The sequence below is a fragment of the Carlito syrichta genome, unplaced genomic scaffold (assembly GCF_000164805.1).
Source record: "Carlito syrichta isolate Samal-C Ts95f unplaced genomic scaffold, Tarsius_syrichta-2.0.1 Scaffold308004, whole genome shotgun sequence".
NCBI lineage: Eukaryota > Metazoa > Chordata > Mammalia > Primates > Tarsiidae > Carlito > Carlito syrichta.
Window position 1 is genome coordinate 89905 of NW_007252100.1, and position 27129 is coordinate 117033.

Consider the following 27129-nt stretch of genomic DNA (forward strand, 5'->3'; position numbering starts at 1 on the left):
ATCCACTCACCTCGGCCTCCCAAAGCGCGGGATGACAGGCTGAGCCACCGAGCCCGGCTGGAGATTCTTTCAACGCGTTTGCCTGCTTCGTGATGGGTGATGTTAGAGCGCACCTGCCCACACCGCACTGAGTGCGCGGCAGTTTTTGACCCCAAATGGCGTGACCCCCCCACACCCCACCCTCCCTATTCACCCCATCTTGCCCCAAGAGACTTAAAAAAAATTTCCCCAGATGAAAAAAGTCCTCAAAGGGAAATGTTTTGCCCATGCGAAAGGGGTTAAACCAAAAAGGGCAGAAGCACGCAAAGACATCAAAATTGATGAGTTCAAAAACTGTTTTGAGCAGTGGAAAAAGGGGGTGTATTATGTCAAACAGAGAGTCCTTTCAGGGTGACTGAAGTTTAAACATATGAGAATCAATACCCAACATTTTGTCAATAAATTCTGGTTATTTTTGGGTCCCCCTTGTATCATCATATCCCGGGATCTTTGTCTCTTCTGCAACCTCAACTTCCTGGGCGCCGGTGGTCCTCCCGTCTCAGCCTCTTGAGTAGCTGGGACTAGAGCCCACACCACCACCCCTAGCCAATTTTTTGGTTTATTGTCGACACAGGTCTTGCTATGTTGCCCAGGCTGATCTTGAACTCCTGATCTCAAGCAATCCTCCCGCCTCCTCAAGTGCAAGTGTTATATGTGACATGTACCACACCCGGCTCTGTCTCTTCTAAGGCTCATTCTAGAGACTCGCGTTTTTATTTAGAAGAAGATAGCTCCACGGCAACCGTCGGGGACAGGAAGCAGCCATGGGGAGCCCTGGTGGCTTTCATTCCTCATACCCCCGACGTCCACTCTATTTCTCCTGTTGAGAATGCCGTCTCCCTTCCTGTTTCCCCCATGTCCCCGGCTCTAAACTCCCCCGCCAGGTGGGCCCCTCTTCAAGAGTCTCTGAGCGTGTCCCTTTTGCTCCCTTGTGCCTGCCAGTGTCCCCTTCCTTTGTGACCACTTTATTGAAATAGCCAGGAACTGCAGTGCTCTGGCATGAGAGAAACAGAGAGAAATCGGGCTTTGGGAGTTTGGGCTTTCACTGGGCTGAGAGACATGCCTTTTACAAGACGGAAAACAAATGCTCTTAAACGCAGTAATGTCACTTGACAATTGTGCAGCCTTTTTTCATCTTCAAAGCAATTTGGAGGCATCAAAGAATAAGCTGTCGGTTCTTCCCAGATAAAGAATAAAGGTAACAAGGGGCCCTGCTTACACATGGTGGCTGAACGTGATGGCTTCTTGCGAGGACAAAGGCGAGAAAGAAGAAAGAGAGGAGACAGGCGGTTTATCTAGTGAACATGGAGAGTCCAGCGTGACAGTTGGGAGAAATACACTTTGGGGCTGCGGCCCGCCTTTGCCGCTTTTCACCTGACTTTATGACTGCCCCGAGAAGTTTCCGCAGAGGCAAGTCATTCCCAGGCAACCCCCAGGCTGTGACCGGATGTCCTCTGATGGTTCTCTTTCGTGTCTCTGGCACACTTCCTTAGTCCCAATTCAGGTGTTGCCTGATGCCCCAAAACAAACCAATTTCAACATCGCATGTGTAAATATGTGTGTGAGTATTTGCATACATAGCATCTCAATTTTTTCTTGCCCTCTGGTTTCTCTTACCTTTATTCTTTCCTTCTTTCTTCCTTTCTTTTCCTTCTTTCTTTTCTCCCTTCCTTCCTGTCTCCGTCTCCCCCTCCCTCTTCTTCTTTCCCCACCCTCTCTCTCTCTCTCTTTCTTTTTCTTTTTAGAGACAGGGTCTCACTCTGTTGCCCTGCTGGAGTGCAGTGGCATGATCATGGCTCACTGCAGCCTCAGATTCCTGGGCTCAAATGATTTTTCCCGTCTCAGCCTCCTGAGTAGCTGGGACTACAAGTACGTGCCACCATGCCCTTATGTTTGGAGATGGGATCTCACTATGTTGCTCAGAATGGTCTTGAACTCTTGGCCTCAGGCGATGCTCCTGCCTCGGCCCCCCAAAGTGTTGTGATTACAGGCATGAGCCACCGTGCCTGGCCGCCCTCATCTTTCTTTCTTGGGGATGGGGGTGGGGAAGGAGGTAAACCATGCCTATTGGCCCAACGTTTTGCAATGATTGAAATATCTAATAAAATAGCTAAAATGGTTATAATAGCTTGCTTGACACAAATAACTCCATTTTGTTAAAATCCTCCATCTTAGCTGTCTGCCTGACCTAAAAATGTCCCCTCCAGTGTGTATGTGTGATTGCTATAACGTTCCCATGACCACAGACCCACAGCCTTGTTCCCCTGAACTGTTCACACTGACCGTTCTTGCTGACCATTTGAGAACTCCGTAGCCGTAAGTTCCGTGTAATTGCATGCCTTGTTAACTGAAATCCAAGAGATTGTTCCTTTTTCGTTCCTTGTACCCTCACCCCCTGCTATGGAGCCCCCTTGCGGATTTTCCCTTTATAAGCTTCTTGCTGATTCCGCTCAGTGTCGAGAGCTTTCTTGGTGTGAGCCTGCTCCTGACTGCGTGCCATTAAAGGACTCAAAATTCGAACCCGGTGTGCTGACAATTCTCCTTTCTTGCGGTTCAGCTATAACACGATGAGGCTAGAAAAAACTCGATGAGATTAAGGACTGGCTTACTCCTTCTTGAGAAATCATCCCCTCAAAAGGAAGACGAGTCCCTCCTGCTCAGATAAATTGTTGGTCGAGCGTCTTAGCAGTCAGGTACACCCTGTGAACTGCAAGGCAAGACTGGGACTGAAGGTACGAGCCAAAACCTTGCCACAGTGTGGCGTGCAGGTGTCCCTCAGGGACCGCCGAAGGTCAGAACTGGGTCATCCACAAAGGGTCCTTTTGTGCCCTGGCCCTCTCACCACTACCAACAATCATCTCTGTCCTCGTCAAGGAAATCTGACGTAGTACAATTAGCTCAGCAAGTCCCCTTTCCTCACTTCTCAAACACCCTTCCAGGGTATGTGGAGTCATGTGGCTTCAAAGAAGACAGATATCCAATGGCCATACTTAACGACTGATCATCTAATGGGTATTTGCATACTGGGACACAAAGGGAGAATTTTTTTTTTTTGAGTTGTCACCCGGCTGGATGGAGTGCAGTGGCATGCTCGTGGCCACCGCAGCCTCGAACTGTTGGGCTCTGGCGATCCTTCCACCTCAGCCTTCCAAGTAGCCAGAACTACAGGCACACGCCACCATGCCCAGCTAGCACTGATCTTTCAAAGACAGCTACGTCTTCATTTAATTTCTCTGTATTTAATACCTCTTTGGTTCTTCTACATACAGATGTGTGCAATGGATTTGTACTGACATTTATTTTAAATACAGGTTTTTGAAAATTCTATTATAAAAATAATCATCTGTCCAGGTTGAAACTTATCTACAAGAGAATGTATTTGCCTAGAAGCCCTTGGAGAAAAGCCTTAGGCCAGAAGATCTTGTTTGGCCCTGACTGTATTAATACAATGAAAGTCTTGGACACTACCGCCTCTGGTCAGCAGTTTTCTCATCTGTTAAAAAAAGGAAGCAAAGAAGGAAGAGGGCTAGAGGGAGGAAGGTAAAGAAGCCAGGCTGAAGGACTTTGAAGGCCCCTTCCAAGCCACAGTTTCTTGATTCTGCTAAAAGAACTTCCCTTTAATACAAGGGGCAGCCTAAAAGAAAACCTGGAACCTGTTTATAAAAAATTGTGTATTTATTCCTACATGTTTAAACTTTAGTTACCTTCAAGGTCTTCTCTGTTGGATGCAAAATATTGGATGGAGACACTTTTTCCATGCTCAAAACAGTTTCGAACTCATCAATTTGGATGCCTTTGAGTGTTCTGCCGTTTTTTGTTTCATCTCTTCCCCATGGGCAAACCATCTCCCTTTGAGGACTTTTTTCATTCAGGGAAACAAAAAAAAGTTGTTCGGGATGAGATTGGGTGAAGAGGGAGGGTGAGGCATGGGGGTCACGCCATTCGGGGTCAAAAACTGCTGAACACTCAGCACGGTGTGGGCAGGTATATTTGTAAATCACCCAACACAAAACGGGCAAATGCGTTGAAAGAGTCTCCAAAAAAAAATCCCGAAGCCGGATGCAGTCTCCCACAATGCCAGCTAGTCCACTGATGCCGACAGGTTCCTAGAACACTTACCTAGCGGGGGAAGCCTATACAACAAGGGGCCTGCCTGCCAGATAATTCTGGTTCTTATGGGGTCCCCCCTTGTACACTGAACAGAGGTCTGCCAAGCAGAATGGTAACAATAGCTACCAGCTGGGCCCAGTGGCTTGGGTCTGTAATCCCAGCACTTTGGGAGGCCAAGACAGGAGGATCGCCTAGGCCAGGAGTTCCAGACCAGCCTGGGCAACATAGCTAGAACCCATCTCCACACAAAAAAATTTTTTTAAATTAGCTGGGCATGTTGGCATGGTAGTTCCAGCTCCTCGGGAAACTAAGGAGGCTGAAGCAAGATTGCTTGAGCCCAGGAATTTGAGGCTGCAGTGAGCTATGATCGTACCACTGGACTCCAGTCTGGGCAACAGAGCAAGACGCTGTCTCAAAAACAAAACCACAACAGCTACCATTTGTTGGGGACCTATTATGTGCAGTACACTATGCACACAATAGGCTATCATACTACAAAGGTAGGCAGCTTTACATGGGCTATCTCATTTAACAGCTGCATGATTATAAAACTCAGTCACACGGGGTTTTTGACAGGCACCATTCTCAACCACCAAGAGAAATGGCTGAGTAGATGGGAGAAACGTCTGCACTCGAAAATGCCAATCAAATAGTCTTTTTAAAACAGAACTTTTGAGCCAGGGTAGGTGGCTCAGCCTGTCATCACAGCACTTTGGGAGCCCACGGGTTCGAGACTAGCCTGGGCAACTTGGCGAGACGTCTCTACAATGAATCAAAAATTAGCTGGGCCTGGTAACATGTGCCTGCAGTTCCGGCTACTTGGGAGGCTGAGGCAGAAGAATCGGTGGAGCCCAGCAGATCGACACTGGGGTGGCCGTGAGCCTGCCACTGCACTCCAGCCTGGGTGACAGAGTGAGACTCCAACTCAAACATAAATAAATAAAATGGAACTTTTGGCATGTTCTGCTGTATTCTGCAGTCCCGTGGGACATGTCATTTGCCTGCAGGTCAAAGCAAACACGCGTCCCAACCCTTCAACCTCAACAGCTGCAATGTTTTCTCTTTAGAAGGAAGGAATGCAGGGACAAGCTAAGAGACTGCACGGGTATTTTTTTCTAAGTTCAAGCACATACTTGAGAGATGCCTAACAAAGAACAGGTCATGCCAATGAAGTGAAAGGGCAATTCAACTCATCTTTAGGCAGGCACAAATGACGCTGGAATTTAGGAGAGTATTTCCTGCATATTATCCAGTTGAATATTAACACCGGGACAATCAACTAAATTAAATATATTAAGGAAACGACGTAGAAAGATCACATTTGTAAAAGTGGAGAGAGTTGAACTGCATAACTTCCTCAGGAAAATGAATGCAAAAGTGGAACGAGCTTTATGCCAGAATCATACTGCTAGTAATTTATCTGCCAAATTTCACTTGGGTCCTCTTATTCTAGGTAGTCTGAGTGTTTTCAGTTGGTATCAAACACATTGACATTTTTTTTTTTTTGAGTCAAAAGTCTCACTCTGTCGCCCAGGCATGTGCACGGCCATCCCAGCGTTGACCTGCTGGGTTCAGGCAATCCTTCTGCCTCGGCCTTCCAAGTAGCTGGAGCTACAGGCCCACGCTACCATGCCTGGCTAATTTTTTTTTTTGGATATATTGTAGAGACAAGGTCTCACCAAGTTGCCCAGGCTGGTCTCGAACCCCTGGGCTCAGGCAATCCTCTCAGCTCGGCCTCCCAAAGCGCTGAGATTACAGGCTTGAGCCACCGTGCCTGGTCACACTGACATTTTTCTAACTTAGTAAAGTCCCATCTTGCTTCAAACTGCTCATGGGTGTCTATAGGTTCATATATGGACACCTGTGAGCGGTGTGAAACAAGAAAAGCATTTTTGAAGCACTTGTGCCTCAAACAAGTGGCCTCAGAAACAGCACTGGACATACTGAGTGTAAAGACCACGACTTGATCTTTGTATTTGACACTTAACATACTAATATCAAGGGCTTCAACTGTGAAACCTCACAAAACGCTACGGAGTTTGAGATGACCGAAGAGAAATGACATCTTTCATCTCTATCGTCGGCCTCAGATACACAGAAACGAGAGACCCTGCACAACTTTCCTCTTTTGTCTTCCTATAGGTAACATTCCTGTGTGTTCTCGTATGTTGAGAAACTGACCTTCGGCAAGCAGAGTATTCCTTGATACATTAGACAGACACCCTGGGAAACTGTACGGTCTGTATCCTTTAAACTCCTCGGTGACATAAAGTAAATGCGTCTCGGTCCATGGTGAAGCCTTCGTAAGTCAGATGTCATTGACAACATCACCACCACTCGGGACGCTGAACAATCATTTTGAGAACAATGGCCTTTTAAAAAAGGCCATCTTTTTTAACCCACTTCTTCCAAAATTCCATTTTCTAAAAAGGTCAAATTAAATCTGATCGTTTTACTAATATATATTAGGGTGGTTGCAATAAACTGAAAATTTCATGGTTATTTGATAGGTTGAAAGTCTATTCTTTTAGCTATGCCCAAACTGAAGCTAAACTGAAAGAAAAATTATAAGCAAATCCTAAAAATAGGAAGCGTATTTTCTTTTTTTTGAGTGAGAGATCTCACTCTGTCATCCAGGCTAAAATGCAGTGCTCACAGCTCACCGCAGCCTTGGTTTGCTGGGCTCAAGTGACCCTTCTACCTCAGCCTTCCAAGTAGGTGGGGCTACAGGTGTGTACCACCACGCCCAGCTAATTTTTTGATTATTTTTTTTTTTGTAGAGACGAGGTCTCACCAAGTTGTCCAGGCTGGTCTCGAACCCCTGGGCTCAGGCAATCCTCTAGCCTCAGCTTCCCAAAGTGCTGGGATATAGACATGAGCCACTGCGCCCAGCCAGAAAAAATATTTTCTACAGTAATATAAGGTTCTATTTTTCTAATGTAAAGTAATAATTAAGAAAATCTCTATTTCTGTGTAACAGATATAAACGTGCCCATCTACCAGAGAGGTTTAAAAATACCAGCACAAGAAATAAAGATGAATCTAAAAGACAGAGCAAAAGAGGAGGGGGTTTCATGGAAAGTCTTTTATTATCAGAACGGTAGGGTTTCCTAGGTGAAAGATCTATTTATCACGTTATTTTTTCAAGTAGCAAAGTCGCTCCATGGCTTCCAGGTGTGTCTACACGTATATAAAAGGCTGCCTAGGGCCCGTTCCACCCCTGCCCGGCCAGGGCTAGCAGGAAGTTGTGGCCGTGACAGCTTCCCCCATCACGATGGCTTCCTCTTTATCTCAGTCTTGAACTCTAGCATGCTCCTCATTCATCCTCTTGCTGATTTCTTTTCTGTCAAAGAAAACAAAGAGTACACTAAAAGACAGTACATTCCATTTGGGGTATTTGCTCAGCCATGGGAACTTTTTCTGTCGGCAAGTATGATTTTCTAGAGGCCTTGGCAAAAGACGTTTGAAAATTGTCATGGAAAAGCATGCCTTAACTAATACATTCAATGCGTTTAGACCGGCATGGTGGCTCACACCTACAATCTCAGCACTTTGGGAGGCCGAGGTGGGAGGATCACTTGAGTCTAGGAGTTCTAGACCAGCCTGAGCAACACAGCGAGACCTCCTCTCTACAAAAAATAAAAAAAGTTAGCTGGACATGGTGATGCGTGCTTGTAGTCCCAGATACTTGGGAGACTGAGACTGAAGGATCGCCAGAGCCCAGGAGGTTGAGGCTGCAGTGAGTCGTGATCATGCCACTGCACTCTAGCCTGGGAGACGGGGTGAGACCTCAACTTAAAAAACAAGAAAAGCCACAGAAAGCAAGTTTGTTGCTTTGGCTCCTGGGCAAATGATCCTCAGGTGTTTGAGTATTTTGTCTTTCTTCCACATGTACAGAAACACACACGTCCACGTGCCCCCTGAGTGGCATCTCCACACTGCAGAGACAGGGTCTTCTCGTAGCCCTGTAATGATCCCTATGTACTCTTCAAAGTGAGAAGCATTATAAAAAGTGTTAAAAAGCCTGTGTGGCATACGGACATTTTCTGTCACTCCAACCTACACATTATTCCTTCAGCTCACTTCATGCTTCATCATAAAATGATCTCACTCAGTGCCGCGGTTTCTTCCGTTTACAATCAGGAAATAAAAGTCCAGGTAACATAGGGCTAGAATAAAATATTATAAAGCCAACGGTGTCAGGATCTTTACGGGGACAAAAAAAAGCCAACTGGAAAACCAATTTGGAAAGATGGCGGCATGCTAGATACACATCTGCTTTACCAGCTTCAGGAAGTCGATGAGTTTGTGGGCGTCCTCCCCCGTGGAGAGGTCCACAAAGTCCTTGGGCAGGCGGTAGCTCAAGTAGGGGCTGGGCTGGACTGTGGCCTCACTGGTGGTACAGCGGAAAGCTGGGGCATCCTGTACAAAGAGAGAAAAGGAAAGTCTGTGAGCAATTTATTCTCAGGCCTGTTCTCCCACTACAAAGGAGCCTCGCGGAACAATTCCAACGCCACGTTCTCTTCCTTTCTAGGCAAGGAGAAGATAGAACTCGAAAGTAAAAGAAGGCACCAAGACTTGGATTCTAGTATTCACCAGAAAATCACCATGAGGAATCCAGAAAACAGTTATCCTCATGGAGAGCGAGGTCGCTCCTTAAATGCCACCAGAGCACAGCCACTGTGTGCTGCAAATGGTTACAGTCATCTCTGGTCTCCAGCAAGCTCCCCTGGAACAGAATGTTTTATAGATACGCTTCTTTTCCTCAGGTGTGCAGTGCTCGCTTAATAGACAGGCGACAGAGAGGACACATGGGTGCTCTGAGCTCCCTAATGTTTTTGTGCTTCCTTTAGGTCATGTAACTTAGCCATGTCCCGCTCTCATTGCCTATGAAACACTGAGCAAGTGGTCTCTACATTCTTTAGTGCACTTGTAGAGTCTTGCTTAATACAGGCACATGCTGCTTCATGCCAAAGAGCATTTCAGAGGCAGAAGGCCTCGGGTGTGAACGTCCTGGGTGGCAGATATCTAAGTGGGAATGGGTGACATCCAGCAGGTGGAGACAGGACAGGAGCCCAGGCAGATCAGGGCTGTGGAGCCCTAGAACACCAGGCTGTAGCTAACAAGAGACAGACCAGCCACCTGACAGACGGTTACGAAACATATGCTTTGTGCTGGACCTTGTTCTAGGCATGGAGATCAGTTGGGAAACAAGACAGGGAGACAGACGCTAAGCCAGCAGACAGGACAACAAACGAACAAGTTCCATTCCAGAGCATGTTCGTAAAGTCCATTTGTTGTAAGTCTAACAAAGGCAGCCTAGGTGCCCGACTAACACAGCCAGCCAGATAGTACTGTATGTATTTAACAGGCTGTACTGTTACTTGGTGGAGACAATATATTAAAAAATGCAGGTGTGTATCATTAAAGTTCATAATTTGAAGGTTTGCATGTAGGGGACTTATTGTATATCAACAAGATCATTTCAGATAGCAAAAAATGCCACCGAAACAAATAAATGGGGCGACAGACCAAGAGGACAATGATGCAAACCATTTTAGAAGGGTGGTCAGCTAAGACCTGGCCAAGGAGGTAGGTACCGTGGGGCTGAGAACTGCCTGGGGATATGAGGTCAGCCTCATGAGGTTGGGGAACAGAAGGAGCTTTGAGGCAGTGGAAACAGCTAGGGCAATGACCTTTAGGCAAGAGAGGGCTTTGTAGCTCACGGAACAGAGGGAAGGCCAGGTCTCTGTGACCTAAGCATGGGGGAGACAGACAAGAAGTGGTGGGAGACAGAGGCGGAAACCTGTCCCCATCTCCCTTCTGTCATCCCCCAACCACCAATATTTAGAAGAAATAAATAAGGCCAGGCGCGGTGGCTCATGCCTGCAATCCCAGCACTTTGAGAGGCTGAGACGAGAGGACTGCCTGAGCCCAGAGGTTTGAGATCAGCCTGGGCAATTTGGCAAGACCTCCTTTCTACAATAAATAAATTATCCAGGTGTGGTGGCATGTGCCTGTAGTTCCAGTTACTTGGAAGGGTGAGTCAGAAGGATCACCTGAGCCCAGGAAGTTGGGGCTATGGTGGTCATGAGCGTGTCACCGCACTCCAGCCTGGGCTGGAGTGAGACTCCAACTCAAATACATACATACATTCATACATACATAAATCAAGTTGGATCAAACTGTTTCAACCATTGTATCCTTCATATTTAAAAAGAACACCCGTGCTGGGTAACTGAAATTTTCCTTCCATGTCCCTCAGTTTTAATGATCCACTACTATGTGAGGCCCACAGAGCTCACATTCCTTCATTCCTTAATCTGACAAGCATTAACTGTGCCTGACATTGTGCTGAGCCACACAGACACATCAGGAACGACCCTGTTCTCAGAGGTTTGTGTCTCACGCAGGAGGCAGGTGAGTCCGCAGGCCATCTGCACACTGAGTGCCACCCAGGGTAGATACAGCCCAACTCAGAGCTGGGGAGACAGGGCCAAGAAGGCCAAGGATGGAGCAATGACTCCAGGAAATACTTCTGAGACGGGCAAAAGAAAAGACACTCACGGGAAGGCAGAGAGACAGTCAGAAAGGCGGGAAGAGCGCAGGAGACAAATGTGTGTCCCAGGGACTGAGGGAAGCGAGCGGCTGGACAAGGAGGTGGCCACGTGTGCAAGTCCTGCCCGTGGCTCAGCAGGATGAAGACTGGGTCTTCTTCTCCAGGATTCACAAGTGCTGGAGATTTCCAGGGAGTGGCAGGGCCGAAGCTGATGGGCAGAGGGTGGGGGCACCCATGGCAGCAGGGGGGACCAGCACCCACAGAGGCTGGCTGTGATGATGCACAGCACCGAGTGGCTTATTTATTTTTATTTTGAAAATCAGTTTTGTAGAGATGGGGAGTCTCACTACGTTGATGAGGCTGGTCTCAAACTCCTGAGCTCTGGCAATTCTCCCACCTCAGCCTCCCAAAGTGCTGGGATTACAGGCGGGAGCCACCCACACCTGGCCCCACTGAATGGTTTAAAAGACGCAAATCCCATGACAGCAGCAGCGCAACTAGTAAGCTCCTACTTCTATGAAAGTGTGCGTATTTCTACCGACGAGGGCCCGGAAAAATACTATCTGAAGTGGCAAGGATGGCTGTTTCTAGGTGGTAGGATTTCAAGTCCTGCCTCTTTCTAATTTTCTCAAATGACCATGTAAAACTAAAACTACTTTTAGACTGAGGCGGAAGGATCGCTTGAGCCCAGCAGGTCAGGGCTTGTGGTGGCCCTGAGCGTGCCACTGCATTCCAGCCTGGGTAACAGAGTGAGACTCAGACTCAAAAAAAACAAAAAACTAAACTACTTTTTAGGTGGCAGGGTTCCAGGTGATTTTATAATTCTCTTTAAAAATAAGCACGTATAGCCGGGCTTGGTGGCTCAGCCTGTAATCCCGCGCCTTTGGGAGGCTGAGGTGAGTGGATTGCCTGAGCCCGTGGGTTCGAGACCTGCCTGGGCAGCGAGACCTCATCTCTACAATAAATCAAAAAATCAGCCTGGTGTGGTAGTGTGCGCCTGTAATTCCGGCTACTCGGAAGGCTGAGGTGGAAGGATCGTCGGAGCCCAGCAGGTCGAGGCTGTGGTGGCTCGAGAGCGGCCACTGCACTCCAGTCTGGGCGACAGAGTGAGACTCCAACTCAAAAAAAAAAAAAAAAAAAAAAAAAAGCACGTATTACTTTTACAGGCAGAAAGAAGCGATGCAAAGTTGGTGTTTAAAGGAAGTTTGGCTGTGAAGCTGAGGAGACAGGAGAGCAGCCAGGCGAAGGCGATCTTGTTTCTAGGTTGGGAGACACCTGGACGCAGCTAAATCTGGCCGGCAGGGAGCTGGCAGCGAGGAAGAGCCTGGAGAAACGTTACCAGGTGCTGGGAGGGAGGGACGTGCTGACGGTACAGAGACCAGATGCAGGCGGGTCAGACCCATTTCTAGGTCTGATGACCGTTCAGCTGTGGGAATTCTCAAGAGTGAACTGTGTTCCTGCAAAGAGGAAGTAAAATCTCCTTCAAGAGGAAGGGAGAAAAGGCCAAGATGGAGACCCGAGGCACTGGAGAAGGTGAGAACCAGTCGCTGTGAGTGACGGAGGGGAAGGCTAAGCGGAAACGAGTCGTGAGCCAGAGGCCAGGCTGGGGAGAGGCACGCGTCTGTGCGTGCGGAAGCTGCACTCTCAGCCTCAGCAGCCGGGGCGGGGGTCAGCACAGACGCAGGAACTGATCCAGGGTCAAGAATCTCCCAAGTGGGCAGGACAGAGGAGCTAAGAGAAAGAAAAGGAACTCGAAAAATGCATCAAAAATGCTTTTTTTTCTTTTTTTTTTGAATCGAGGACTCACTTTTTCACCCTGGAGTGCAGTGGCACGATCACGGCTATCGTGGCCTTGACCTGCTGGGCTCAGGTGATCCTCCCACCTTAGTATCCCGAGTAGCTGGGACTACAGGTGTGCACCACTATGCCCAGATAATTTGTTTTTTATTTTCTTGTAGAGATGAGGTTTTGTGATGCTGCCCGGGCTGGTCTTGAACTCCTGGGCTCAAGCAATCCGCCCGTCTTGGCCTCCCAGAATGCTGGGATTACAGCTACTGCGCCCGGTGATTATTTCTTTATATAAAGTTACGTGAATGAATCACAGTGAATACCCTTCTTTGGTCACCTCCACGGGCAAGTAACTACCTGGGTTATACTGCACACTTCCCAAGGATCCCAGCCACTGCATCTAAAGCACAAGCAGTCAGTGGACCAAAAGGTTTACCTCCCATCTTTTAAAAAATGCCTTACCTGCTCCTGGGCATCTCCTTCACTGAAGTCACCTTTTAAGTTTTTCCCAGATATCAGTTCTTCCCAAGTGAACAGCAGTGAATCCGTGACTTCACCAAATGGATTAAAGTCAATTAGCCACACTTTGCCCTGAGTGCAGAGAGAAAAAAGTAATACACATACAATAAACACAGTCTGTTCTGTTTTGTTAGAAAGACAGTTTTCATATTCTTTCTCCCAAAAGACGATCTGAAAGACCCAACTCCTAACTCATCCCCCAAGCCCGTCCCTCCAGGTCCCACTGAGAAAGGGCCGCCTACATTGCATCGTCAACTGTGAATGCAGAGAGGGGACAGAGGAAGGAAAGACTCGTGGAAAACATTTCTTCCAACCTAGCCTCGACTCCAAGGCAATACTTCAAGCAGGAAAAAGGAAAATCTCACAAAAAGGCTGAGCAGCCACAGTCGACCGAAGAGCCTTCTGGGCCTTCGACGCCACCTCGAGGGGAGAGGGGAGAGGCGAGAGGCAAGAGGCAAGGGATGCCGACTGCTCCAGAGAGCAGCACTGCCGGCCTGGGAGGCTGCCGCCAAGGGTAGGGCTGCTTTCTAACACACTGCAGGAAGTATAGACAGCCTCTGTTTTCTTTCCATGTTAATATGTGTTTTGTCTTATGACTGGGCTTGACAGCATATGAAGGGGAGGTGAAAAGAATGCATCAACCTTGGAAAGAAACGTCTACCTTGTCCTGTCCTGAGACCACAGGTGGGCAACCTGGTGGCCCATCCTCGGGAAAGATCACTCCTGGCCTGAGGAGCACTGCACAGAGGCAGAGCCACACGCCTCTGAGAGAAAGTGGCACTGCCCTGACACACAGAGCAGGGAGTGAGTGCCATCCTGCCAGGAATGCACCAATGTGTTTGATTACAAAGACCTGGTGACATGTCGTGGATAAAATGTTTCCTGGAAGCGTTTATCTTTGTCCACTTTGATCTTTCCCACTGAAATGTTCGTATATTTGTACCATGTTGTTGTTAATAATTCGCTTATTTTTTCTGTGAATGTGCAGCCATCATATCTAAGGACTGGGACTGCCGAGCCTGCAATCCTAATGCCTAGAGCAAAATGTTAAGTCAGGTGAGACGCCTGATTAGGACTTGCTTCATTTTTTGAGTTGGAGTCTCACTCCATTGCCCAGGCTGGAGTGCACCGCGTCCGGTGATCCTTCCGCCACTGCCTTCCAAATAGCTGGAACTACAGGACTTGCTTCAAACACCAGCGAGCTCTACCACAGCAGAGATCCCCCACGGGATGTTCCGCCAGGCGCCGGGTGGCGAGGTCCCTGCTTCACATGCGCCCAGGGGCCTCTTGCATGCCTCTCTCGCACCCGAGCCGGCTCCTCACATCAGCTCAGCACCCCCACTTCATTCTCAGGATGATGTGAAGTGCTACCAGCCATCCATCAACTTCTTGGCATGATGTCAGCTTCATTTTAGGGACGATTACTCAGATGTCTTTGACATACTGTGTTATTTTAACAAAATGGTTATTCTAACCTCCAAGCCCTTTCTACTTGACTCTTTATAGCTAGTAAAACCTTCTTCTTCTTCTTCTTCTTCTTCCTCCTCTTCCTCTTCTTCTTATTTTTGAGTTGGAGTCTCACTCTGTCACCCAGGTTGGAGTGCAGTGGCACACTCATGGCCACCCCAGCATCAACCTGCTGGGCTCCAGCAATCCTTCTGCCTCAGCCTTCCAACCATCTTATTTTTTTTAAAAAAAGATCACATCTATTAGTGTAGAAAAACTGGCTCTATAAACTACAATTATGCCACCACGCAAAAAGCTAACAGAACAAATTTAAAAACAAAAGCAAACTCCAATCGTTAGCTGGCAGGGTACGTTCTATAGTTCAGTGGCCATGCTCCAGGAAAAAAAAAAGAAAAGAAAACTGGCTGTCACAGGCATAAAGCTATGAGGACTGGGATTTTAGGGCCACAACAGGTTTTCGAATGTGACATCTCAGGCACAAACATCTTGAAACATTAATTCGGCCGTCAGGCAATCCATAAAAAAACAGCAGTTAGACCAACGGTCCTCACAGCTACCAAATGACCATCCATCCACCCCAGTCAAGCTCGAGGTGCCAGACAAGGTGTCAGGCTTTGGGGTATGAAAATCAATAACAGAATCTAGTCCTTCAAAGAGCTCAGGCAAGGTCAGAACACACACTCACACCTCCCAAAACACAACCAAACTCTATCCAGCATCACAGTATGGAGGATATTCAGCTTCGGCAGAGGCAAGAACCGGGCTGTGAGGCCTATGGGAGACCCGGCCACACACACGGGGAGGGATCTCGAGGTCAGTGGGGTGACGGTCTGTGAGGAGCGGACGGTACAAGGAAAAGTGGACCACTTCAGGGGCAAGTGACAAGAGCAGCTCCCGGTGCAAAGAACACGCGACAATGGCCCGTTCTAGAATAGCCACTGAGGATGAGCATAAAGTACGTGAGGGCCACACACATGGGGGGCTGAGTAACTGTAAAAGTCTCCTGCCCCCGACGGGTTGGCATCACGCTGGACTGAGCCCTTTATACGGAGGGATGAGATTACCAGAAAGAAAGGGGGACTCCGGGGCCAGGAATGAAGAGGGGCCCGAAAAACAGAGCCAAGCGGATCAACAAAGCTGTGGGAGGGTTGTCCCAGCAGACTGGCCACGAGGACATCGGACCTCAGACATGAACTTAAGGGGCCGCGACCTTGGTCAAGAAAGTGTAAGAAAAAAATCCTCATGGTTGGAGGAGATGATGTCTTTCTCGAACTGGGTAGTGGGAAACAGGATAGAAGCAAATGAAAGAGTCGAAATTTAGGAACTTGCGGATTCTCACAAGTAAAATAATGAGCTCACTAAAGATTAGCCCAAAGTGAAATAAGTAAGTTGATTTATAAAACCAAAAAGAAACAATCAACATGAACGAGAGTCTGCAAATACAGCAGGAATTAAAGCCCCAAGAACTTGGGAAAACCATCACTAATCTGAAGATAATATAAAGATATTATGCTGGCACAGTGGCTCACGCCTATAATCCCAGCACTGGGAGAGAGAGATGAGAGGGTTGCCTGAACCTGGGCAACTTGGTGAGACCGTGCCTCCACAATAAATTAAAAAAATTAGCCGGATGTGGTGGTGCATGCCTGTAGTTCCAACTACCTGGAAGGCTGAGGTGGAGGGATCGCCCGAGTCTAGCAGGTAGAAGCTGCAGTGGCCATGAGCATGCCACCACACTCCAGCCTGGGCGACAGAGTGAGACTCCAACTCAATAAATAAATAAATAAAAGACTGGGCGCCATGGCTTACACCTATAAGCCCTGCACTTTGGGAGGCCAAGGTGAGTGGATTGCCTGAGCCCATGAGTTTGAGACCATCCTGGGCAACTTGACGAGTTCTCATCTCTACAATAAATCAAAAAATTAGTCAGGCACGGTGGTGCACGCCTGTAGTTCCAGCTACTTGGAAGGCTGAGGTGGAAGAACCATCTGAGCCCAGCAGAGCGAGGCTACGGTGGCTGGGAGTGTGCCACTGCCCTCCAGCCTGGGTAACAGAGTGAGACTCCAACTCAAAAAATAAAAACAAACAAACAAACAAACAAATAAAATAAAGGTACTGGCAAAGGACAACTGTGTAGAAATCTAGAAGAAGATAAGGTAGACCCCCCAGAGCATTCCAAACAGACACAGGAACAAATGCCCAAATAGAGCAAAGATTTAAATACAAAACAAGAAATCATAAAATAACTGGACCAAAAAAATGAGGTTTCCTTTATCTTTCTTTCTTTTTCATTATGTCTCAAATTCAAAAGCCAGAAAAGATACTGGGAGCGGTGGTTCATGCCTATAATCCCAGTACGTTAGAAGGCCAAGGCAGGAGGATTGCTCAATCCCAGGAGTCCCAGACCAGTCGGGGCAACATAACGAAAGGTGGTCTCTATAAAAAATTTAAAGAAAATTAGCTGGGCATGGTGGCACATTCCTGTAGTACCAGCTATTCAGAAGGCTGAGGGGGAAGGATCACCTGAGCCCAGGAAGTTGAGACTGTGCTGAGTCATAATCATGCCCCTGCACTCTAGCCTGGGCGACAGAGTGAGAACTCAACTCAAAAACAAAGAAATCAAAGCCGATAAAGGAATCAATATTTGATCTTCTTTATGGCAAAAAGACTAATAACATACTGGACTAATAACAGACAAAGGCCTAATCTGTCACATATACAGAGCTCCTATATTTATTGACAACTACCAAAATAAGAGAAATAAAAAACACAACTTCAAAATCATTATGAAGAGTTGAAAAGAAAATAAAGAAATTCCAGTAATCCAAATAAATGGAGGAAGAAGCAGAGAAAAGCTACTAGAAAACTCAAAATGAGATGGTAGAAAACATTCAAACATCAAATACAACAGATGTAAACTAAACTCACCAGCTAAATCAGACATTTTCAGTGGTTAACATAGCAGAACCCAGTAATGTACTATCTAAGATACATGCATACACCTAAAACATAACAGCTAAAAATAAAATGATAAAATGGTAACTCTAAGACCAAAAAAACTCACCAAACTTTAATAATACTATTCACATCAAAGTATACTTTAATGCAAAACGCACAAGAACATTTTAGGGAGAAGGAGGGTCCCTGCCTAATGATGGGATTAACTGGAAAAACGAAAACATCCTGAACTAGCATTTGTTTAAGAATATAGCACAAAAAAGGACTGAATCACAAAGTAGGAGATTTTAAAACACCTTACTTGGTAACTGATAGATCGAGTAGACAAAACATTAGGGGAGATACAATTTCATGGCTTTTAAAAAGTTGCTAGTTTTTCAATAAAGTTTTAAGGTGGGAAAGTATCAACATACACAAAAGTAGGCAAATTGTATAAAGAACCCCACATGCCTCCCTACCCTTTAGTTTCAAGAGTCAGCAACTCACGGCCAACTTCAGCTGATCCACATTCTCATCTGCTCCTCCCAAATCTGTATTATCTTGAAAGACTCCTCAGATACCACTTTATCCATAAGATACAGATTTAAATAACATTATTATTTTTGAGTTGGAGTCTTACTCTGTCACCCAGGCTGGAGTGCAGTGGCATGATCACAGCTGCTGGGCTCATGCAATCCTTCCGCTTCAGCCTTCCAAGTAGCTAGAACTATAGGCCTGTGTCACCATGCTGGCTAACTTTTTGATTTACTGTAGAGACAAGGTCTTGCCAAGTTGCCCAGGCTGGTCTCAAACCCCTGGGCTCAGACAATCCTCTTGCCTTGGCCTCCCCAAGTGCTGAGATTACAGGCATGAGCCCAGTTTAAATAACATAATTAACAAGCTTAATCTAAACAAATCTACAGATTACAGTAAATTCCTAATGTATGAATGAGTTCCATTCTGAAAGCGGGTTTCTAAGTCCAATTTGTTTTAAGTCCAATAAAGTTAGCCTAGGTACCCAACTGCACTTCACACATTAGAAGCTATTATTTTCCAATTAACAAAATTAACAAAAAAGTTACCAAATCACAAAGCCAATCTCAACATCACCAACTCTCTTGAGCAGACGATGTAATCAGTTCATAAAGCAATGAAATCAGAAATTAATAACAATAATCATAGCTGAGAAGAATACATACAGGACAATAATCTTCTAAGAATCTAAGACAGTCATTCTAAATTCTAGCTGGGTATCATCGCTAAAGGAGCTTCTTAAAATACATATTCCAAGGCCACATCCCTGGTCTACTGCCTGAGTGGACCACTACTTTGACAAATTAGAATCTATCAAGTAAACTCAACGTTACACAGTAAGAAATTAGACATATCTGCGTGTTGCTAAGTCTAAACACACTTCAATGAATTATATTTCTTGTAAGAAAGAGACCACCATAAGAGAATTCATTTTCTGCAAGAACAGCCACGGAATTATATTCAAGAAAGTGTCTACAAAGTCTGATACAAGTGCCACAGAGTAAACGCAAATGAGTTTCACATCACAGTTTAAAGCTCTTCTCAGAAGCTGTTAGGATGTTTTTACTGGCACGTTTCTCACTTTTAGAAATGCAACTAGTTTCAGTTCTGCAAGATCACAGCAGTAACTACTTGTGTCCAAGTCCAACTTCACTAAGACATTCTCAGCTCTCTCCCCAAGTTACACATTTGCACCTACCTGTCAGCCCTGGTCAATTACAGTAAACCAGGACATTGGCCAGGAGTATACTGAGAGACTCTGGCAAATCCCAACATTTTCAAATGCCACCACACAGCTGCCTCGGTGCTAGTATCCGTAAATGTGGGTCATTAACACAAACTCACGGGATTACATGGACTGAGTGGGAAACTGAATTAAATGATAGCGAAGCCCTTCTGAGCAATGGGCATGTTCAGGGACCTGGGCCAGTTTACTCACTCACTACCTCACTTGACACTGCCAGTCCACTTCCTGGAGGTTTTAGTGTTCTGCCACTCCATTGCAAGATGACAGACTCCCTGAAGGTCGGAGATCCCCTTGTTCGAAGCTTCTTGCTAGAAGCACATTACAGACTCCCAATACGTGCTGGCTGCACGAGTGACCGGACTTGGCTGGCAAGGACCAGTGGAAGCACAGCCAGGGCTGGGTCATGGGTTCCTACCTGTCGGAGCAGGGTTCCCACCCTCCCCATCACCTGGCTCACCCTTCCCTCCACCTGGCTTCCTACTCTTTTCTAAGGTCAGTTTCTACACAGTTGAAACCTTGCCAGGTGACACCCCTCTTCTTGGCCAAATGTCAATTTATAGCCCTCTTTCTCTTAATAGACAGCATCATCCTTGAAGGCAAAAGAGGTGAAAACATAGTGCTGTCTTTTGACTTAATGGAGTTAAATGAACAGTTAACAGTTATTTTGGGATATAACCATCTGGGCCTTATTTTTTTGTCCAAAAGATGATTCAAAGGTATCGCATGTCTCACTACAATGAAGTGGCTATGAGCACAGAGGGAGAATGAGAAATATTCTCTCAGTGTGTAGGTAACATACCAGAAGACATATCTGCTAGGCTCTTAGCAGCTAAGTCAATGAGTAGTAATCATAGACAACATTTACTGACCTAAACGTCTTTAACAGGTTACATGTCTTGGACAGTGAAATCTCTGCTGTAGGAATTCTTTGTTAAATCAGTAATAAGTAACTTGATTAGTAAGTCCCTTTACTAAGTTTACTTTTTTATCTCAGAAGTTTTCATCACTTTTTTTTTTGAGTCGAAGCCTCACTCTGTTGCCCAGGCTGGAATGCAGTGGCATGCTCACGGCCACCCCAGCATTGACGGGTTGGGGTCAGGTGATCTTTCCGCCTCAGTCTTCCAAATAGCCAGAACTACAGGCACACGCTATCATGCCCAGCTAATTTTTTATTTATTGTAGAGATGAGGTCTCACCAAGTTGCCCAAGCTGTTCTCGAACCCATGGGCTCAGGCAATCCCCTTACCTTGGCCTTCCAAAGTGCTGGGATTATAGGTTTGAGTCACCACGCCTGGCCTGTTTTAATCACTTTTAAGACTTAAGGAATAAACGTAAAGTACTCAAATCATCATCTTCAGTCTAAAGGTAAAAGTGATCCAGGCCAGGCACAGTGGCTCAAGCCTATAATACCAGCACTTTGGGAGGCCAAGGCAGGAGAACTGCTTGAGCCCAGGAGTTTAAGAGCAGCCTGGGCAATGTAGCTTGAGACCTAATCTCTACAAAACATAAAAAAAATTAGCCAGGCATGGTGGCACGGGCCTATTGTCCCAGCTACTTGGAAGGCTGAGGAGGAAGGATCGCCTGAACCCAGGAGGCTGAGGCTGCAGTGAGCTATGATCATGCCACAGTGACAGAGTGAGACCTTGACTCAAAAAGATAAAATAAAAGTGATCATGCTAAAAATATTTTAGTTGGCTAAAAATAATGATGTACATATAAAACAACAAACTATTGGCCACATTTTACTGTATAAACTGAACAATTTTCAGCAGGCCCAGACCTCTGACAGAAGCGTAAAGTAGGACACAAGTGGCTATTCATCTTCCTGTAAATTGCACAATCTTTACACTGTGGCACACGGTTATTGAAGACAGTGTGTCCCTTCATGTTAGGTATAGTTTGAGAGGAGATTCTTGACCACTGCGAATCTTGAGCACCTTAGCAGGTTTAAGAAGATACTTTTTGGGCAGTGGAGCATCCATACATGTAACAGCTGATGACCTGCTAGCTTATAGCAAGACCAACCTTGATTTTCAAGCACATCAAATGCAGTTTGTACTTACCCTGCTGTCTCTGTATACATCGAACACAACTGTAAAGGAGAAAAAAAACTCAGTTATTAATATATCTCATGATCTAAGTCTCCTTTTGAAAATTAAAGTGCATTTTACTACTAGTTAATCAAAGGCAGAATATAATTGATCCTGAGGACTGAATGCTTCTAGATTTCAAAACACCAAATATAAAAACATATCCTGCAACGTTTCATTTATATAATTTTGCTTTATTTTTCTAACCCCACCCATAACCCTTTATATTTAAAAATTCAGGCCAGTCTAACACCTGTAATACCAGCACTTTGGGAGGCCAAGGTGGGAGGATTACTTGAGCCCAGGAGTTCAAGATCAGACTAGGGAAAATAGCAAGACCTCGTCTGTACCAAAAAATAAAAAATTGGGGGTGTGGTGGCATGTGCCTGTAGTCCTGGCTACTTAGGAAGCTGAGGCGGAAGCTGGGCAACAGAGATCCCCAAAGGAAAAAAAAAATAATAATAAGCCAATGTCACCACTATCTAAAAGAGTTCACCACTATCAATTGGTCATGTGGGAATGAAGGATGCTGGCACACAGCAAAGTACCAGTGGAAAGAAAGCGCATCAGTCAGTTATTTGGGAATTAAATGAGTAAAATTTATAATAAGAAAGCACAAAATCTAACTACGCTTGTGGCATAGTTCATCTTTTTGAAAATCTAATCTACCACAGAACACAGTCTTGGCAAGTAGAGAAAATATAAATGACAGCAGATACAATTTTAACATGTATGGAAATTCTCAATGTATTTTCAATTCCTGAAAACAACCCCAAAATGTTGACTTTGTGACTGGTTGCTGTCTTTGTTCTCGGTAGACAGACATTTTGAAATATACAATTAACACCTAAATGCCCAGAGAAAATGGTCCCAGTGTTAGAAATGGATTCTAATGAAGATGAAATTAACACACAAACCATCTGCAATACCAAATAATAACACAGTAAAATGCTTACAATATATTTCAAATTCAGTTATTAAAATATGTGCCATGGGTGAAATAAGGTCCAGGAACATCATATATTTCTTTTCATTTCACTGGCTCAATAAAAAATACTCACAGTCTTCATCTAAGAATTTATATTGTATATGCTTCTTGAAAAAATCTTGTATGCCTCTGCAGATTTCTTCCATTTGTTTAGAAATATGATCGTAGTACTGTGTGTAGTCCCTCTGAGAAATACCTGATGAGAAAATATTTTATGTTCTGTTATCATAGAATATTCTTTTCAAAACCACCCACCTGTGATTTAAACTTTTTTTTTGGAAAGAACCCATTGAAATAGCTTAGGCCAACCCAATGGACACTGCAGCATACATTACTTAGCTGTAAAAATTCACATGGCTAGGTGAATTCTAATGTATCATATCCCCATTCGTACAATGGAAAGAATTTCAAGTCACAAAAAGGCTTATTATGCAAAAAAAAATTGAAAGAAGCAATTCTAAACCTGCGCACATAATCACCTGCTGCTGCTCTGATTTCTTCCAAGAAAGTCTCTGCAAATTGGTATTCGTTTCTAGTTTCTTTGGAAAAATATAAAATATTCTTCCCCATCTGTTAGCCATATTCATACTGCACTTCATAGAAGCAGTCTATTTTTCTTGTTCATACATGCTACTCTGACTTCACAAGCCCGATCTTTCCAGCCATGGAAAAGTAAACATTTCTTTTTTCAGAGTGACTTGCTGACATTATTCCAAATACACTAGAGGGACTATTATATGAACACCCTCAATTTGCTCCAGTTCTAGGAAAAGGATCTTGCTCTGAAATAAGGGTTTCTAATTCCTTAAACATATATCAATATGACTTCCTTTTTAGCATACTTATACTGCAGTGTTTTTTAGGAATATCTAACAATATGATCAAATCAAACACCCCAAGTTTTTTTTTAAGTAGGCTAATAAATGTCAGCATCATATTCAATGAATAAATAGTATTAATTTGATTCTATTCAAATTTTACTTTTCATTTTCTTTTTCTTTTTTTTTTTTTTTGAGTTAGAGTCTCACTCTGTCACCCAGGCTGGAGTGCAGTGGCACACTCATGGCCACCCCAGCGTCAACCTGCTGGGCTCCGGCAATCCTTCCACCTCAACCTTCCAAGTAGCCAGAATTACAGGCATGTGCTACCATGCCCGGCTAATTTTTGATTTATTGTAGAGACAAGGTCTCACCAAGGTGCCCAGGTTGGTCTCGAATCCACGGGCTCAGGCAACCTATTCGCCTCAGCCTCTTGAAGTTCTGGGATTACAGGCCAAATTGTACTTTTCTTGGTTAAACATAAATTTTACTTCACCAAAAACATGCATAAACAAACAAGAAATAAATAAGGTATATTCAATATTTATCTTGAATAAATCATAGCAAACAAAATCGTAAAGAAAACAGATGACTTTTAGAATAGTCTTACTTGTCTACATATTTTCTCTTGCTAGAATAATAAACAGTACCCCAATAATAGAAATCAAGGTTAAAAACTTTGGCTTTTTAAGATGCTTAAAATAAGCAATCTATCGCAAAATAATACTCAGGAAAATCTCAAACAAAAGTAGGTAATATTATACATATCCTAAATCAGGAATGGTTATGACCATCATTTTCATTCCTGGAATCCAGACAGACATGATTGACAAAGGCTTGTTCTGTGGAAACGAATAAGGACATAGGATCCTTGTTCACAGAGCATACAAGAGAATTAGTACCAGTGTGTCAGAGTGGTACCTAAGATGAAAACGGATTGATTTCTCTGTTCTCAATACTAAAAATTAACTTGCAACAAAATTTTGTCTTCTTCTAAAGATTACTTTCAAGGATACAAAAAACTCACCAATAAGCTTGTTTTCTTTGACAAAACATCGAAACTCAGCCCCAGGAATTAATTCACACCATTTTCGAAGAACAAGCTACAGACAAAAAAATATATAAAACACAACTATTAACAAGGTCTAATAGACAACCGTATGCCAAGCTGCATCTTAACGATGGCTATTATTAAACCATTTTTTAAAAAAGGCATCATAAAACCTCCTTAACATGCAATGCAGGGAACAGAGTTGTGATCTATTATTCTAATAAGCAGGAGAAATTGCTAAACACTTTATGACAAAAATGCATCTTTGTCACTTACTTGCCATTTTGAGACATCTGACACAATACACAACACCAAGGACAGCTAAGTTAAATCTTATCACCGCTGTGTCTTAAACTGCCAATAATACACATGTAGTGAACCCCTTTAAGACTATACGAAAATAAAATAATTTCAGTGATTTACCTTTAGTACTATTTAGTGACTTGTACTCTGATAAAATTATTATTGCAGTTTGCCACAAAGAATCACGATAACCTTTTCTCATTATCTTAAAGTATATCAAATCTTCCAGTGGCCCAAGTCATAAGTAAGTCTTATTACTGCAATTAATCATTATTTAAAATATATAAACTCTCATGTACTATTGAATTGCTACAATTTTAGGAACAGTACGGTTGGCAAATTCATGCTTCTGCTTGGGTTTTGTAAGTGTGCTTGGGAGACACCAGTCCTGTTCTTGGGCAGCATTAACTGACACATGGCTAGCACCCCCTCCCACCCCCATGCCTTTTGCCCTTCAAGACCTGTGGGATGGCACTTGGAGGACCCTAGGCGCCCTTCCCTGAGTCCCGCAGTGGGCTTAGTCACCCCCACTGCTTCCCAGAGCTTCTTGTGCATAAGCTTTTGTCCTAAGCACACAATCCCATTTCACGTTGTGCCGTGACAATCTGATGGAGGTCTCTCTTCCCTACTAACAGGTATGTTCCCAAGGGGTAAGGAACTGGGTTTTTTTCACCCTTGTGTTCCCAGCACAAGAATGTAAAATATAGTAGGTGTGTAAGAAATGTCTGTCAAGTGAAATAGCCAATATAAGATACGCAGTCACTAAAAATCATGCTATAAAAATATTCAGTGGCCTGGGAAAATGCTCCCACTATATCCTAAGTAAAAATAGGCTACAAGATGGTATGCGAAGGATTCTATAAAGATGATGGGTCTACAGATTCACCCGTGGATCTCAAGAAAGGGAAATTCAAGACCAAAATGTCAGTACTGAGGGTGTCAATCTCTGGGTGGTGCCTTCCTCACATTTCTAGGATCTGTAAAATTTTGGTAATAAATTTCTCTTCCTAAAAAAAAGAAACTATTTCAAAAATATGCCTTATAAATTTAAAATGTACTGATTTCATTTTTCATTTCTTGTGAGCTCTTGGTCAAGTCCTGTATATATCACATTTTAAAAAAGAAACGAATTATTAAATGAGGACCCCAAACTAATATATTGCACAGTTCTTGTCTAGTAAAAGCTCAAATTGACACATGGATATATATGTATATTTGTACACCTTTTTGACCACAGTAATTTATATTTAGCAACACACAAATAAGAAACTGTGGCACAATAACAGCAATTTTTTGGAAAATGTGCATAATCTTTAGTGCAGGTCATACACACACTGTGGTTAATTAAAAAGAAACAAAAAGGAGCAAAGGATGACTCTCCCCCATCCAGTCCCTCTGACTTTCTCTTCAGAGGCACCCAGTGCCATCAGGTTCTTGTATGTCTTTCTAGAAGTATGCAATAAATATACAAGTATACAATGCATGTATATATACATTTAAAATAGAACATGATTCAGCATGCAACTTTTCTCTCTCCTCTTAATTACTCAAAGAATTTCACCTTTCTAGGCTGGTAAAGCTGAACCTTATGCACTGACATGATCCACCCCCTAAAACAGCAGCGAGAGAGCAAACTGCTCGTAAATAGATCTTGGGAGGAACTGATGGCATCTCAAAGATGATGCCTAGGAGGAAGGCTAAAGAAGTCATCTTTTCAGCCGGGTTCGGTGGCTCAGTCTGTAACCCCGCGCCTTTGGGAGGCTGAGGTGAGTGGATTGCCTGAGCCCGTGGGTTCGAGACCCGCCTGGGCAACTTGGCGAGACCTCATCTTTACAATAAATCAAAAAATTAGCCAGGCATGGTATTGCGTGCCTGTAGTTCCAGCTACTTGGAAGGCGGAGGCGGAAGGATTGCCGGAGCCCAGCAGGTCGAGGTTGCAGTGGCCGGGAGTGACCACTGCACGCTAGTCTGGGCGACAGAGTGAGACTCCAACTCAAAAAAAACCAAACAAAACAGAAGTCATCTTTTCATTTTTGTGTTCCCAGCATAGCAGGTGCTTAATAGAGGTTTGTTCAGCAAAACAGTAGATACGAATATATTATATACATATAAAGTTATAAGAATGCTTAAGAACCTGGGAAAATGTTCACACTACGCTGCTAAGTGGGAAAAAAACCTCACCAATGGTATTTAAGGATGTCAATTACAAGTGCTCTAAGATCTAGCAATTAATTGTTTGGTGGCTTGACAGTAATTAACTGTTCCACACATACTGTATGATGACAGAAGATATGCCAATATATGCACTCAACACACTAAAAATTACTCAAGACAGTGAGTCAGTAGACATATTTTGAAAGCATGTGTATGTATATACAAAAGTAGTCAGAAGCAAACAGACATTGAAGATATTTTTAACACATCACTGCACTAATTCTAATTGGTGTTATAAAGCCAAGAATGAAAATGCAATTTTCAAGTAAATGTACGAACTGCAATCACAGAACAAAGATGGCCACCCTCTTTGCAATACAGCATGAACTGTCAGTTTTCAACGCATAACCCAAGTGTGAGAAGAACCAGAAGCGGTGTGGGTAAGAGCCTTCAGGGATGCAGCTGAAACCTGGACTCAGCATTTACGAGAAAGTATTTTCCAGATTCCCTCATGACAGCTGGGGAG

The 27129-nt window shown here is 44.4% G+C and overlaps 1 protein-coding gene across 1 annotated transcript in view; it reads right to left on the minus strand.

The window, feature by feature from the left end:
- Positions 1 to 7219: 7219 nt before the first annotated feature.
- CDC123 (cell division cycle 123) overlaps positions 7220 to 27129 on the minus strand; it is a 59803-nt gene continuing 39893 nt past the window's right edge. The window contains exons 8-13 of the mRNA XM_008064761.1: positions 24123 to 24198; positions 22351 to 22473; positions 21263 to 21291; positions 12959 to 13087; positions 8434 to 8571; positions 7220 to 7492 (exon numbers count right to left, since the gene is read on the minus strand). Coding sequence (XP_008062952.1) covers positions 7466 to 7492; positions 8434 to 8571; positions 12959 to 13087; positions 21263 to 21291; positions 22351 to 22473; positions 24123 to 24198 — 522 coding nt within the window. The 3' untranslated portion in view covers positions 7220 to 7465. The remainder of the gene's footprint in view (positions 7493 to 8433; positions 8572 to 12958; positions 13088 to 21262; positions 21292 to 22350; positions 22474 to 24122; positions 24199 to 27129) is intronic.